This window comes from Paramormyrops kingsleyae, chromosome 3, assembly GCF_048594095.1.
Source record: "Paramormyrops kingsleyae isolate MSU_618 chromosome 3, PKINGS_0.4, whole genome shotgun sequence".
Lineage (NCBI taxonomy): Eukaryota > Metazoa > Chordata > Actinopteri > Osteoglossiformes > Mormyridae > Paramormyrops > Paramormyrops kingsleyae.
Genome location: NC_132799.1, coordinates 4771301 through 4784624, shown reverse-complemented (window position 1 = coordinate 4784624; position 13324 = coordinate 4771301). Strand labels below are relative to the sequence as shown.

Genomic DNA, 13324 nt, shown 5'->3' with positions numbered 1-13324 from the left:
ATTAGTGGAGACATGAGAACATTCCAGAACTTTCATGGGCACGGAGTCGGAGCCTGACGCCATCGCCCGCGGTGTGCTGGAAAACTATGCGCAAATTATATCCACCTGCCGAGCCCTGCAATGCCCACCTACCCTGAAAGGTCAGAAAACATCTCTGAGGACCATTCGTCAGAAGCGCTTCTTCCATAAGCTGTGAGGTCAGCGCAAGGTCACGTTAACTTCAGCCTATGTGAAATGATATCATTTCGCAGGTCTTACCGTGGTAGATATCCTGCAGGGAGCCTCCTCCACAATACTCCATGCATATCCATAATTTATCTCTCCTAGAAGATGGGCAGGAAAACAATATGCAATCGATATTTCTCGAAACGGGATGACAAATTCAGCAAACGAGGAGAGACGTAAAGGGTGAGAAAAGGGAGAGCGATCTGTAGGGGTCACGTCACATTGTGTTAGGGTGGATCAACTAAAATCCCCCTCCCCTTGCACCCCCCACCCCCTGTCCCCTGCCCAAATCGTTCACAAATGCTACAGTGTAGGCAAAGTGATATCCCACCTCAGAGCTGTGAAAAATAACTCCCTCATTATCCAGACTCTTATAGAGATGTGCAGAGACCACATCAGTGACACCTCAAATCTGGGGGGAAGGTGGGGGATGGGGGGGGTACCTGAGATAGCTGCCGAAGTAAGCCACGATGTTGGAGTGCTTGCAATCCTTCATCATGATGATCTCCTGCTGCACCACTGCAAAGTCCTCCCCTGGAGACAAGAGGGGGGGTCGTGAGATGGGTGGGGCGACTGATGGAGGGGGCAAAGCTAACAGCTGAAGGGCTCCCCCCAAAATCTGCACCACCTGTGTGCCTTGTACAAACTGTCAGCCATAGTATTGTCCAGAACCTTCTGCTAAAGGAATGCCAGGAACAAAGTCGATCAAAAATGTATCATACCAGAATACACACCACATTTTTACTTTTACCTTAATAAAAATAAATATGTGATAGTGTGTGGTTCTGTAGGGTAGCATCAGGGGGTTGCTGGTTCAAATACTGTGGCTGGTGGAATGATGTCACTGACAGGGCTTTAAACAAGGGCTTTTAACCCAAATTCCAAGTCAAGTCTTATAAATAAATGCAAAGGTAAATAAACCACCACATGACCATTTCCCAGAGAGCCGAGGATGAAGTCCTTGACATGGTTCCTGGTGGATTTTGTCCTCATGGGACCCACCTTTTTTTCCAGAAAAGTTTACTGATGCAGCAGCATAACTGCACAGTATTTCTCAAAGAATAGCTGTGCAGTCCGATTGGTCAGAGGGCTGTGGGATAACCTGATTGGCCGAGGCCTATCAGAAGGGGCAGGAAGAGGCATCGCGATACTCCAGCCACTGGGAAAACTCACTAATTCTGAACAAGCGTAATTTTTTAACAATTACCACCCCCACCACTACCACACCACAATGACTACAGCCGGGGGCTTTGCTGCCCATGACAAGTTTTCAGGGGGGTTAAGACCTGAGGTTAGACACGGGGATAGAAGGAGATTAGGAGTTCACAATGGCAGTGTGAGGCTTTGCTGCAGAACAGATTAACAGTCAGCCCTTTCTTGCTAACGCATTTCAAAGACCTCACAGTGGAAAAGGACTCCTCTTAGCTTACAAAGGAACAGATCCAGCGGACGTCCTCAGACAGAAAGGTGCTGAGTCTTTAAGCAGCGGCCGCCAGGGGGGAAACATCACCAGATTCGATAAAGGATCTTATCATGACAAGGTCGAGCGCACTGCAGAGGACGGCCACCCTTCCTGCTGCCTGCAGGGCCCCCCCCCCGGGTGTCACCTTGGCAGCGAGCCCACGGCGGGCATCCTCGACAGAGGTGCAACTCTGTGTTGCCGGGTTCTGGTGGAATGAATCAGGACACGCGGGGAATATTGGCAGCCGAAGAGCCGAAAAACGAGAGGCCCCACTGTGGCAGAGGGATAGTGAATAAGAAAAACCTGCCTTCTCAAAATGATTAAAGGTCGTATCTCTTCCCATTTGAGTTTCAGCTCCATTAAAAGCTGCATTAACATTCTCGCTTTTGCTGTTCGCTCTTTCCTGAGCACAGCTAGCATTTGTCCGCCATAATTAGTGACCTAAGGTACAGCTTGGAGATTGTGGCTCAGTCCCATTCAACACACTTAAGGCCAAGCGTGCTGAGAAATTACACACTGTAGTGATGTGTGACATACGACGCAGAGTGTGCAAATGTATGTAAAAAGCCCAAGTGCACAGTGATTTCTTGAAACCAATGGGACACACTTGATTTTTAAATAGGTAAACAAGAGACACACTACGACTATGATGTCATTTGTGTTTGTGTTTGGGGTTGTCCTTTACTTTAGCCTAGCTTATGTAAATATTTGTTATACAACTTTGCTTATTTACTCCAAATCTTCTTTGGAAGCATGCTAGGGTTTGATAAACCGGGAGACTTCCTCATCTTCAACGTAAATATTAGTCATCACTGATGTGAGGCATTGTGTTCTATATATTTGACCGAAGACCATTTCCATGTGGTATTTGTCGAAGTGTGGATGAAGTGCAAATGAAACAAGCTGCACTTGGCTTATTTGACGGATGGGACACCCTTGAACACTTGCTTTAAGTGAATGGACGTATACGCAAAGTGTGGTAGTAAGTGTGGACCAAGAGGGATAAAGAGGATAGAGCCTGTTATGAATCTTAAGCCAGAGAAACTTTCAATTTTTTGTACCTGCCCCCTAACGTTAAGCCCTGCCTCTCATACCTGACAATCCAATCAGCAGTTTAACTACGTCACCAGAAGAGCCCCAATTGTTAGCTTTTTCTGACATGAATACATACGGACTGGAAATGAACCTAAAGGTAAAGTTTGGGGTTTGGTTGACCCTGTAGGAGATTCTACTTCGGTCTTCTTGGAATACATGGATTCATCAGAGATTGTTGGCAACCCCAAACACCTACATCTCCTCCACCCCCACCTTCAGAATTCCAACACATAACAGAAGCAGCAAAGAGATCTGCACTCGGACTGCAGTCTCTGGTGAAACTGCGATCGATTCACGCAGGAGAGAGAGCGAGAAAGACCCGGGTTGTTTTTCAAAACAAAGGGGTCACTGTTGGGTAACATGGACGCTAAAAAGATGAGGCAAGCAAGCGAAAATGCACTTAACCAAACACAATCGTCGCCAATCAACAATTTATGGAAGACAGGAAAGATTTCTCGATTGTGAATGTCAGGCAACTGGGGGGGAGATGATGGGGGGTGTGCATTTTGCCGTTCATGACAAACCAAAACATTTGCGAGGTTCGAAGCTGTTCACGCTCTCACCCCAGGAGCAAACATTTCTGTCACTGTACATGGCCTCTCATCTTAGAGGGCCAAGAAGCTGACTGACCAACTCGAGATCTCGTCTGACACGCTTGTCCGCTGAGGCGTTATCAGCTAACCAATCACGTCACTTTGGACTATTCGATGGGCAGCCGCCGGCAGGAACCGCGTACCAGGCCACCCACAGGGCTCGTGCCGCACCTTCATCCGACGTGTTGCTAGGCAACAGTCGCACTACAGCAGCACCCGAAGGACGGTTTAGTTGGTGCTTGGGGGGAGCCAAACTCACAGGTACGTCAAGACTTCCAAAGTTCCGCACGATTCCCCCCGGGGGGGGGAGGCTGGAGAACACACAGCCCGTGTCCCGACAATGAGATGATAAACCATGCACCACAAGGGGCCTCAGGTGCCACAATAGCATATGGTAATTTCCCGCTAGCTATCTGGGACCGCACGGCGTGTCGAGCATCCGTGTGCTGTAGGTCCACTTTGATCTCTGGAATTTCAATTCCGCTCGGCGCGCCGGGAGCCGCGGGAGGTGCAGGGACAGCCTCGTGGCTGAGAAGTGGCCGCCATCTAGACACAGATCATCAGAAGATCACAAGGAGCTCCATGGCCATTTCCATTTTCTAGACACAAGGAGAAAACATGAGGGATGGTGAGGAGCCTGGAAGACCAGCACTTTCTTTGAGGATTACAGTGAAGAGGAGCGGCCATATAGCCCAGACTGCTCACGACCTTCAAAAGCTCAGTTTGTGCAGGTTTGTTGGAGCAAAACCCCACATGACATGGCTCAGGAATGTCATGTGACTTATCACCTGACACAATAAAATGCTACAGATACAGATCCAGAGGCATAAAGTCAAAATGTCAAAACGGACTAAAAGCCTGGTGAGGATGGGACTTCGACCATTAGGGTAAGATGAGAAAGAACAATGAAAGTCAATCAGCTAAGACAGCAACCACAGGGGGAGCCGGGACTCTATACAGCCTGGCCAATCACAAGCAGCCATGGCAGAGTATCGCTGGAAGCACCAATGGACCTGAATCCCATACGGTCACCACCTATGGGAGGAAGCTGCTCAGCCCGGACTCCGCCCTTCCCACAGGCTAGGGGGGGGGGGGGGATTGCCTTGTGACTCTTATGACTCACAATGTCACTGACTGCCTCTACGAACCAGGAGGTTCCAAGCCCCACCCTCAACCTCCTGACCTCATCCAATATGCACATGGCAGGGTAATTTACGGCTCAATCCCTCCCATCCTGTGTCATTCCCACTCGGAAATCACCTGGAGGAGTTTTAGGGCTTCTGATGGGCTGCCATTAAACAGACCCCCGCCTTCCGACCTGTTCCGACATCCTCAGCATTCACTAAAAAAGCAAGAGTATATATATCTAATCAGGAAGTGACAGCATGAGCACGCCGAACGACAAAACGCCATATTCACGCACTATACGCAACACACTACGGACACCTATCCGTCTGCACGGGGTAAGCCGTCACGTCCGGGCACAGCCCAGTACTTCCCAGCTAATTCCCAGTCATAACTGGGAATTCCTTTAGGTGACACACAGCACTGTGGCACAATTCCCGCAATAGATCCAATAGCTTGGCACCTTTAACTCAGGGCGATGAGGCGATGCGGGGGGGGGGGGGGATGGGGGGGGGGGTGCCGCAGGCTAACAGGCTGCACCGCCGTTTCCTTGGTGATCCGCCGGAGGGGTGGGCGGGTGAGCGCAGTTAGCCGGCAGCAGAAGGCACTGTGGCACACCTGACCGGGAAGGCATTAGGCGACAGACACGGGGGGGGGGGGGGGGGAGACCTCCCTCCTTGGGCTTTTCCTCCTTAACAACCCCCCAAGACTAGTAATTAACGACAGGCAAGATTTAATAGACTAGTCAGATCGATCGGCGACCAGCAGGCAGAACGACCGGACCGAACTGAGCCACCTACAGGTCACTTGCTGTATCACACTGGAAAAACACCCAGCCATTCAAGTTAGAGATTCTGGATAATTTAGAAGCCACTGGATAAAAGTGTGTTACCTCTGAGATGTGTACTGACATATAAAAAAGCTTTTAAAAAACAAGGAAGAGCAAGTTGATTATGTAGCCGGATCTGCATCGACACTGATATGAGGGTTTGCGAAAGGCGCTGATTCACCCGGAGCATCGCTATTTTAAGCCCCTGGATGCCTCTTAATGTCACGGGGATTAAAATACAGATACGGGGGGCGGGATGGGGCGGGGGGGCCTGACTGGCAAGGGAAAGTGCAGGTGACCCTTCTGGTTTCTATATTCTGTAGAGCAGGATGTTCATTGGTGCAATAAATAACCAAACCCTCACAGGTAACAACAGCGGTTTAAGCTCCAGTCCCTCGGACATCCAGTGTGGCCGTTACTCCACACAGAAGAGGAAGGATCCGGAAAAGCCCCACACGCTCAGGTAGCCCCCTGATGGAAGGCAGTACTTCACATAGAGCTACTTTACTCTCACATTTATTTAGGGTGCGCCTTTGTCTAAAGCATGGTATTACAGAGGATCATCCAGTGTTTATGGAGCCACTGGCCCAACAGCGATATCGCTCACATCAGCCACGGGAACTGAACCGTCGCCCTTCTGATCACAGGCATGGAGTCCAAACCCCCTCCGGCTCAACAGGTTAGGACACTGTGTCTATGATCAGGAAGTCAGAGGTTTAAATCCCAGGGCAGGCATAGTGGTTTCAATGCCCCCTGACCAAGGCCTGAGCTGCAACACGCCATCTGAACCTGCACTCCTAAAAATCCATGTCGCTGAATACAAGGGTCAGCTAAACAAATGAAATGCTAAGCAATGTAAAGAGGAAGCTCAACACCACTGCTGTTGAATTACTTTCCTTAAATTAATCATTCTTCATATCCTGCAATGCAAATCAAAAAACAACATATCCAACAATGAATCGACATGAAAACAAGTCGAGGAAAAGGCCGGAGAGCCTGAATCTTCACCTTCTGGAACCTTCCGAGCCATCCCCCCACCCCAATCCCGGGGCTGCATTCAAAGGCTGGGCTTTACCTTTACAGGTGAGGAAAAGAATGCATTAGAAACATGCGACAGGTCCTGGCCGACCCCGCTGCTGCAATACTGCAGCTCCTGCGCAGATGCATGCATTTGCATCATCGCACACGCCTCAGAGGCTCAGCCGGCCACACGATCTCACACTCACGCTTGCTCACTTACCCCCCCTCCCTCTCCCTGTCACACACGCACACACCCAGTCATTGTGCAGAAGAGGAGAGCCTCACACCATTTCACTGGGGGGGGGTGCAGTGTTTAATGTAGGCCTTGTTTTGAACTGGGCAAATGTAAATTTCCAATGATATCCAAGGCGAGGCTTGTTCCGAGCTCTGGATTCCAGTAGCAGGACACAGGAATGCTCGGTACAGGCAGCAGTTCTCCGCTCTCATGTCCTCCATCCCACCAGCCACGCAGGATTTCCCTCTGTCACGGGGACGGGGTGACATCCCAGCAACCCCACGGAGCTCACACCCTCTTAACAAGTTTTATCAAGCTTCTAATTCCATGCCACTGCCATCAGAAAATCACAACAACTCGAAGACAGATGAAGAACCCTAACATCGATCCCACCTCCCTCCCAAAATCGCCACCTCTCCGGCTGCACTGCCCGCCCACTCGCTCTTACAGATCATTATTACAGCAGATCGCAGGATCCGTTTGGTCAAATCGAGGACCTGAGAGCTCTCCCGACACAACGGAGGAGCGAGCAACGTGACGAGACATCCAACTGGCATTCGAATGAAAAATGTTTAAAGCCTGGAGATAATTTAAGGCAAATTAACAAACGTTTCCAGGCAATTAGCAAACCAGCGAATCATTACATTGCTTCCAAACACATATGTACGCAATAGGAGACAGACCTCCCTTCTACGCCTGCGACAGAAATCTATGTTTTTCGCAACTGACATTTAAGCAATATCGAGAGTCCAATAATGACAGAAAAGAAGATGCTGCTAATTGCTTTCCCAAAAGGGCCTCCCACAACCACGTCTTCAAGTTGACAACTCTAAACAAAAGCAGACAAGATGCAGCAGCAGACCTTTAATCCTCAACATGAGCCCTAGTTTTGGATGAACCATAAACAGTGAAAATGGCAGAGCAGGAAAGCAAAGATGGCCTCTCTGAGCAAGCAGAGAGGAGCACGGCAGGCCTGAACACGTCTGCGTACAGCGCACCGGTGCCTCACAGGCATGTGACCACAACCTGAACAAAGCCACTTCCCCAAGGATAATGAAGCTCAGTCTTCTGATAGGTGGTCACAATACGAGTCACATGACCCAAACTGAGATGCGCTATTGGTTAATTCACTCGATCCTGCTGCAGTCTACAGGCAGATGTATAAGACATTTGTGAATAGCGATTTCTACTCAATATCAGTTGCACATGGAACAGGAAACATTTCCACAATGTTCCAGAACCGTCTCCGCGGTGCTGAGAAGCCACCGCTAGGTGTGGAATGCCGCGGTAGGTTAACTTCTTTGACTCCGCCTCCCGCCTCCACCAGCCCCCCCCCACCGTGCCGTTTGGGCCACTGCTACTCCAAGAACAAGCGTCCAGGAAACCACATCTGTTAAACTACTGAGTTTCAAGTGGATTGGGGGGGGGGGGGCAATCGGAGGAAACTTCCCAGCATGCATCAGGCTGCCGCACCGTGGCCGATTGCCCCATGGCCTCACGAGGATGCCGCCTGTGGCCACCCAGTCAGCGAAACTGGCCAGTCAGCAGGCATTCCTGAGCCGGGCGTTCCCACTGGCTTTTCTCTCTCCCTCGCTCCCTCCCTCCCTCTCTCCTTCCTTCGCTCCCTCCCTCCCTCCCTACGTTTCCTCCTCTCTCCGTGAGAGGAGCAGATTCCAGCGAGAAGGTGCTGCCAAACCCTGCTGCGTCATTCGGGTTTCACCCCTCAGCCTCAGCTAGGACTTTTCATCTTTCTATGCTTCTGGGGGGAAAAAAGAACCAATAAGAATGCAAAGCACTTTCTTTGCGCCAGTGTACCTTTGCCTATTCACCTTTTACATGCAGAACAAGGGGCCAGACGTACCAAGTATATCAGTGGTTTTTTTTTCCATGAGTAAGTCACTAATGAGCTCAAGTTAGCAATTCGAGACTCAGTTTGTCCCCTGAATGATGTGCAAATGTGGTAATTAGCAGCTTAAGCAGATTATTAACATGCAGAGAGGAGGTGCAGGGGGGGGGGGCAGCCCGTTCTGCACCCCCCCACGTGGTACATACCCGGTTCCAGCTTGATGACCTTAATGGCGGCCAGTTCGCCGGTGCTGACGTTCCGGGCCTGAAAGATGGAACAAAGAGTACAAAAATTCTTAGACCTGGAAGAGCTGCGGGAAATGGGGGGAGTTTCCTGTCGCTGTATAGCTGTAAGGTCTTCAGTGTCTTTATGGGGGGGGGGCTATACAACACTCAGCTGCTATAACTGGTTTCTCCCAAAATCCTCAACAAAACAGAACAAAAAGAAAAAAATAAAAATAAATAAAAACATAACGCTTTGAAGGCACTAACTGCTAATCTCCCATAAGAGCATCTGCAGGCCAACAAAAGTTAAATCATCATCACTATTAATTAATTCAATAAGGAATCAAAGGAGAAGTTAGGAGAGGACCTCCAGGAGGGAGATGAAAGCGCTATTTTGGGCATCGGCTACACCGGTAATTATGGGGGGGGGGCACCAGCCATGCCTCATATAGATCAGGAACTATATGGGTGTGATACCCCCCCCCACCCCAATCACACAGGCCTGGTAATTAACTCCGCAGCCACGCGCTGTTTTCTAACAGCTAATGACTAACCTCATCGTCAGGAAGCTGGAAGGCAAAAATCCCCCCCCCCCCCCCCCCCCAAAACCCAACCCAATGCTGAGGGGGGTCATGCTAACTTCACACAACAGCACACAACCTGCATTCCTGCCTGCAGTGATGCTACTGAACATCTGAACACCCACTGAGAGCCCCCCCTCCCCCCCCACCAGCAAACGGGACTGCCCCCCATGAGCCGCTACAATATGCTTCAGGAAGAGAGCAGCGGTATTAGTACTCAAGAAAAAAAAAAAAAACCCTTACATGAGATCAAAGATCCAGCCGGACGGGTTTAACAACATGGCAATTTCACTGAACAAATAAACAGGAGTGGGAGGGGCTCTCAAGCTGACCAATGTGGACGGTCGTACCCTAATGTGGCAGTTCGTGTCGGTTTTGGAAAACACATCTAGCTAACAGCTGCACACTCAGACGGGGTAAAAAAAAAAGAAGAAGAAAAAAAAAGAAAAATGTTTCCCTCAAAGCCCTTTGTTACCGAGACATGTCAACAGGAAACAAAGCCAGCCCCCCCCAACCCGAACATCCCCGAGCGACCACAAGGGGAAAAGGCTACTGAAGGAGCTTTCTTATCACCAAGAAACATGCCCTTCGACCCCTCCAGGGGCCTGGCACCCCCCCAGTACCAGCTGCCTCAAACGGGGACATAAAGTAGACATCGTCTGAATATCAAGAATTCTATATTGCAAAGCAATGTTGCGTTTAAGAGAAGTAGTTCTTAAATCATACATATAGCATAAGACCATCCTAATTAGATACCAGCCACAACTCAAAATCTTCTGAGCAGTACAGAAGAAGCATGGCTGGCGTGAGCGATACGCAGTGTCAGGGAAAAGGCAGAGGACTTGTGAAGTCGCGCTGATGCAAGGCTCACACAAACTTACCAACGTGAGGAATCGATGGGCCGTCCTCAGAAACCACAGACGAGTCATCGGAACAGGCAACTGTCTAACAAGATGGCAGAAACGAAGATAACGGAACCACGCTGGACCCCCTGATGCCCCCCTGGCCAACGGAGGGGCCGTAGGTATAGCCCCCCCACAGCAAACAGCGAAAGACACCTAAAACCATTCATACACTTGACAGGACCAATAAGAAAATCAATGTTTATTCCTAAATATAAAGACTTAGGTTCCTTGTGTAAAACAAAATAGGACCTTCTCCAGACAGAAACAGAAGAATCGAAGCATATATAAAAGACTGATTTCAATCAGTACACAATTCATAATTATTTATCCAATTACCAACAACGATCTGAAGACTATCTTGGTACGGGCAGGACTAGGGGTGGAGCCGAACCCGAATACGGTATTCGGAAAGGCACAAATAATGTGTTTTTTACGAATACTTATTTCGAACAAATACTTAAAAAAATATTTGTATTCGGGAACAAGAAAAACTTTATATCAAAAAGCTGCGTTTCCTCTTGAGACCGCAGTGCATGCCCGGAAGAGTGAGTGAGTGAGTGAGTGAGTGAGTTCAGGAGTCGGGGGGGGAGTAAAAGAGGTGACTGACACAGGCTGCTCCACACAGTAACAGAGAAGGCTCGGCTCAGCGAAAAAAGACTTAACTGTATCACTATTTTTGTTGAATAGATTTTTGTACCTTAACTGGGTTCCGGAGGCAGTTTATAACTTTCGGGAAGCAGAGTTTGATCTGGAGATTATTCCATTACGCTGCATTATTGACGTCTGCAATCAGGTGCTCTCATGTTCGCTCTGTTTACGTAGCTCTGTTAGCTCGGTAATTTAGACAATAGGCTGTTGACAGAGTAACGTTAAGGTTTGGTTAAAAAGGTTAAAACAATGCTTGTGTAGTTGTGTCGAATTGTATGCACTTGTAGGAGTTATATGGTACGTTTAAGTTACTCTGTCTACTGCATATCCATAATTATTATAATGGATATAATTAAAGAATACTTACACTATAGCGTAAATTAGAAGTGCAACGCAAAAAAACTGGATTTTTACGCCTATTTTGAATTTTACTCGAATACGAATACAAATACAAATACGTTTCCCCCCTCAACAAATACAAATACAGATACAAATACCGGCTGCTTTGCACACCCCTAGGCAGGACATAAGATAGCGGAGACTAGCCTGTAACAGAGTGTGTGCAAACATGCGGAATTCGCCGGTAACTTGCAGTGTGCACCTAAAACCAAGCACACATCAGGCATTTTCATAACGCTTCCACAACGTTGCGAGGCCATCGCCTCTGTGCTTGCCTCCCTCTCACACGGGGAAATGCATGCAAGCTCAGGGCCCGGAGGGATTCGACCCCACAGCTGCTAGATGTCAAACCTGAGAAATGCAGCCAAAGAGCAGTACTGTGATCAGCCTAATGCAAACGGGATCTCTGTCTAACTCTGTTTCTGGGAGACTGCAGCTCGCAGCAAATATGCGGTTGGTTCAGGGGGTAAATGTGAGCCTCCTCTTCCTATTAATCGCTACTTCACTTTGACACATGCCGAGGTTACATGTCAGTCAATCACACAACAACGGCTCCAATCTCACATTTCCAAACTGTCCACAGAGTTGAGGGGTCTAATGCAATGGCGGAGGCTGAGCTCTGGCGTCCAGCATCACATGTTACAGTGCCGCAGTTTCATGCGTCTGTTTTCTAGCCTGTAAAAGTTAGAAACCAGAGACTGCATCGCAGCAGGACATGTTCTTCCTAGCAGGGAGTGCGTAACCAGGGAATAAATCCTGTACCGCAAGGCTTCAAAGATGCGGCAATGATACCAGAGCCGCAGCATGGAGATCTAGGGCACATGCCACCCGCTGCACGGCTGCAGCTTGGTTACAAGCCGCATACCGCTGCACGGGTGCTTATCTAGGTTGATGACCTTTAGCCAATCATTTGCATGGCAGGTGTTGATAGTGCGGTGGAGGAAGCTAAAGGAAAATGTGTACAGAGCATTATGGGAAGGGATGGAAAAATAGCATGATTGACAGCCACTCTGGGAAGCCCTTATCTCGCCCGCATGTGTCCTCCAAGCCTGCCCGCCAGAAGCGCAGTACCTCTCCGAAAACGGCGCCGTGCCACGCTGTTTGGAAAACGCCCTGTGTGTTTATTTTTGGCCGAGCGTTCACAGTCGGGGACAGTTACCGAACAGCAGAGGCTCTGAGGTCCAAGTGAGCTGAGAGGCCCAGAGATTTAAGGACCTCAAGGAGTCCTGCAGATCTTCAGGAACATGATGTTACTTCCAAAAATTTCACTGTTGTGGGGGGACTGTAAGGTACTGTCAGGACACCACACACACTTAACGTACTGAACTATACAAGTGAAAATGCTATACCTGTTATACGAGAGATATACTCATGTTTTTATACTCATGTTGAATATTTACCAGTCAAATTTCACCAGTCACCAGTATGCCTCACATGCTGGGTAGCAGGCAACTTAACGCACAGATTCGTGCTTTAAGTCCAGCTAATGTCCATTCAATCATCCACACTTTTTGGGACCTTATATCTTACATCACATACAGACCGTTAACTAGGGCTGGGCGACATGTCCTAAAAATGATATCACAATATTTTCAGAGATTTTCACGATTTTCAATATTTATGACGGTGTTCTAAAATTCATATGTAGACAACAGTAAAATATGACAGGTGGTTTTGACTTTTTTTTAATCATGATGACCAAATTGTTTTACTAATAGTTATGGAGCGTATGACAGGTATAATGATAAATGATTCCAACAACAGACTCATACTTACATGGAATTTGTTTTAAAATAGTGTATAACTATTAATTATGCAAGAAAACAAATGTTTAAACTATATAACGACACTCACGATATTCAAATGGATGGTGATATGCATGTTCATAAACACGACACGATATTTTATTGATATATCGCCTAACCCTACTGCAAGCACCATCAATCCCTCTCCCAGTAACCCCATATTAATCAAATGCTGCAAACAGGCACCACAATAGAGAACATGGCGGCAGGAGCCCCCTCTGTCATAAACACACCTTCCCATCATTCCTCACACCTCAAGGCTCACTCTCTTTAGATACGGCTCTGTGGTCCCGACAGGCACAAAGCGGACGACTCAAAAGAGCTGTATTCAC

The 13324-nt window shown here is 48.4% G+C and overlaps 1 protein-coding gene across 1 annotated transcript in view; it reads right to left on the bottom strand.

Moving 5' to 3' along the window:
* map4k3b (mitogen-activated protein kinase kinase kinase kinase 3b) overlaps nucleotides 1-13324 on the bottom strand; it is a 41588-nt gene that overhangs the window by 19732 nt on the left and 8532 nt on the right. The window contains exons 2-4 of the mRNA XM_023796232.2: nucleotides 8637-8694; nucleotides 669-759; nucleotides 259-323 (exon numbers count right to left, since the gene is read on the bottom strand). Of these exons, the coding sequence (XP_023652000.1) occupies nucleotides 259-323; nucleotides 669-759; nucleotides 8637-8694 (214 nt within the window). The remainder of the gene's footprint in view (nucleotides 1-258; nucleotides 324-668; nucleotides 760-8636; nucleotides 8695-13324) is intronic.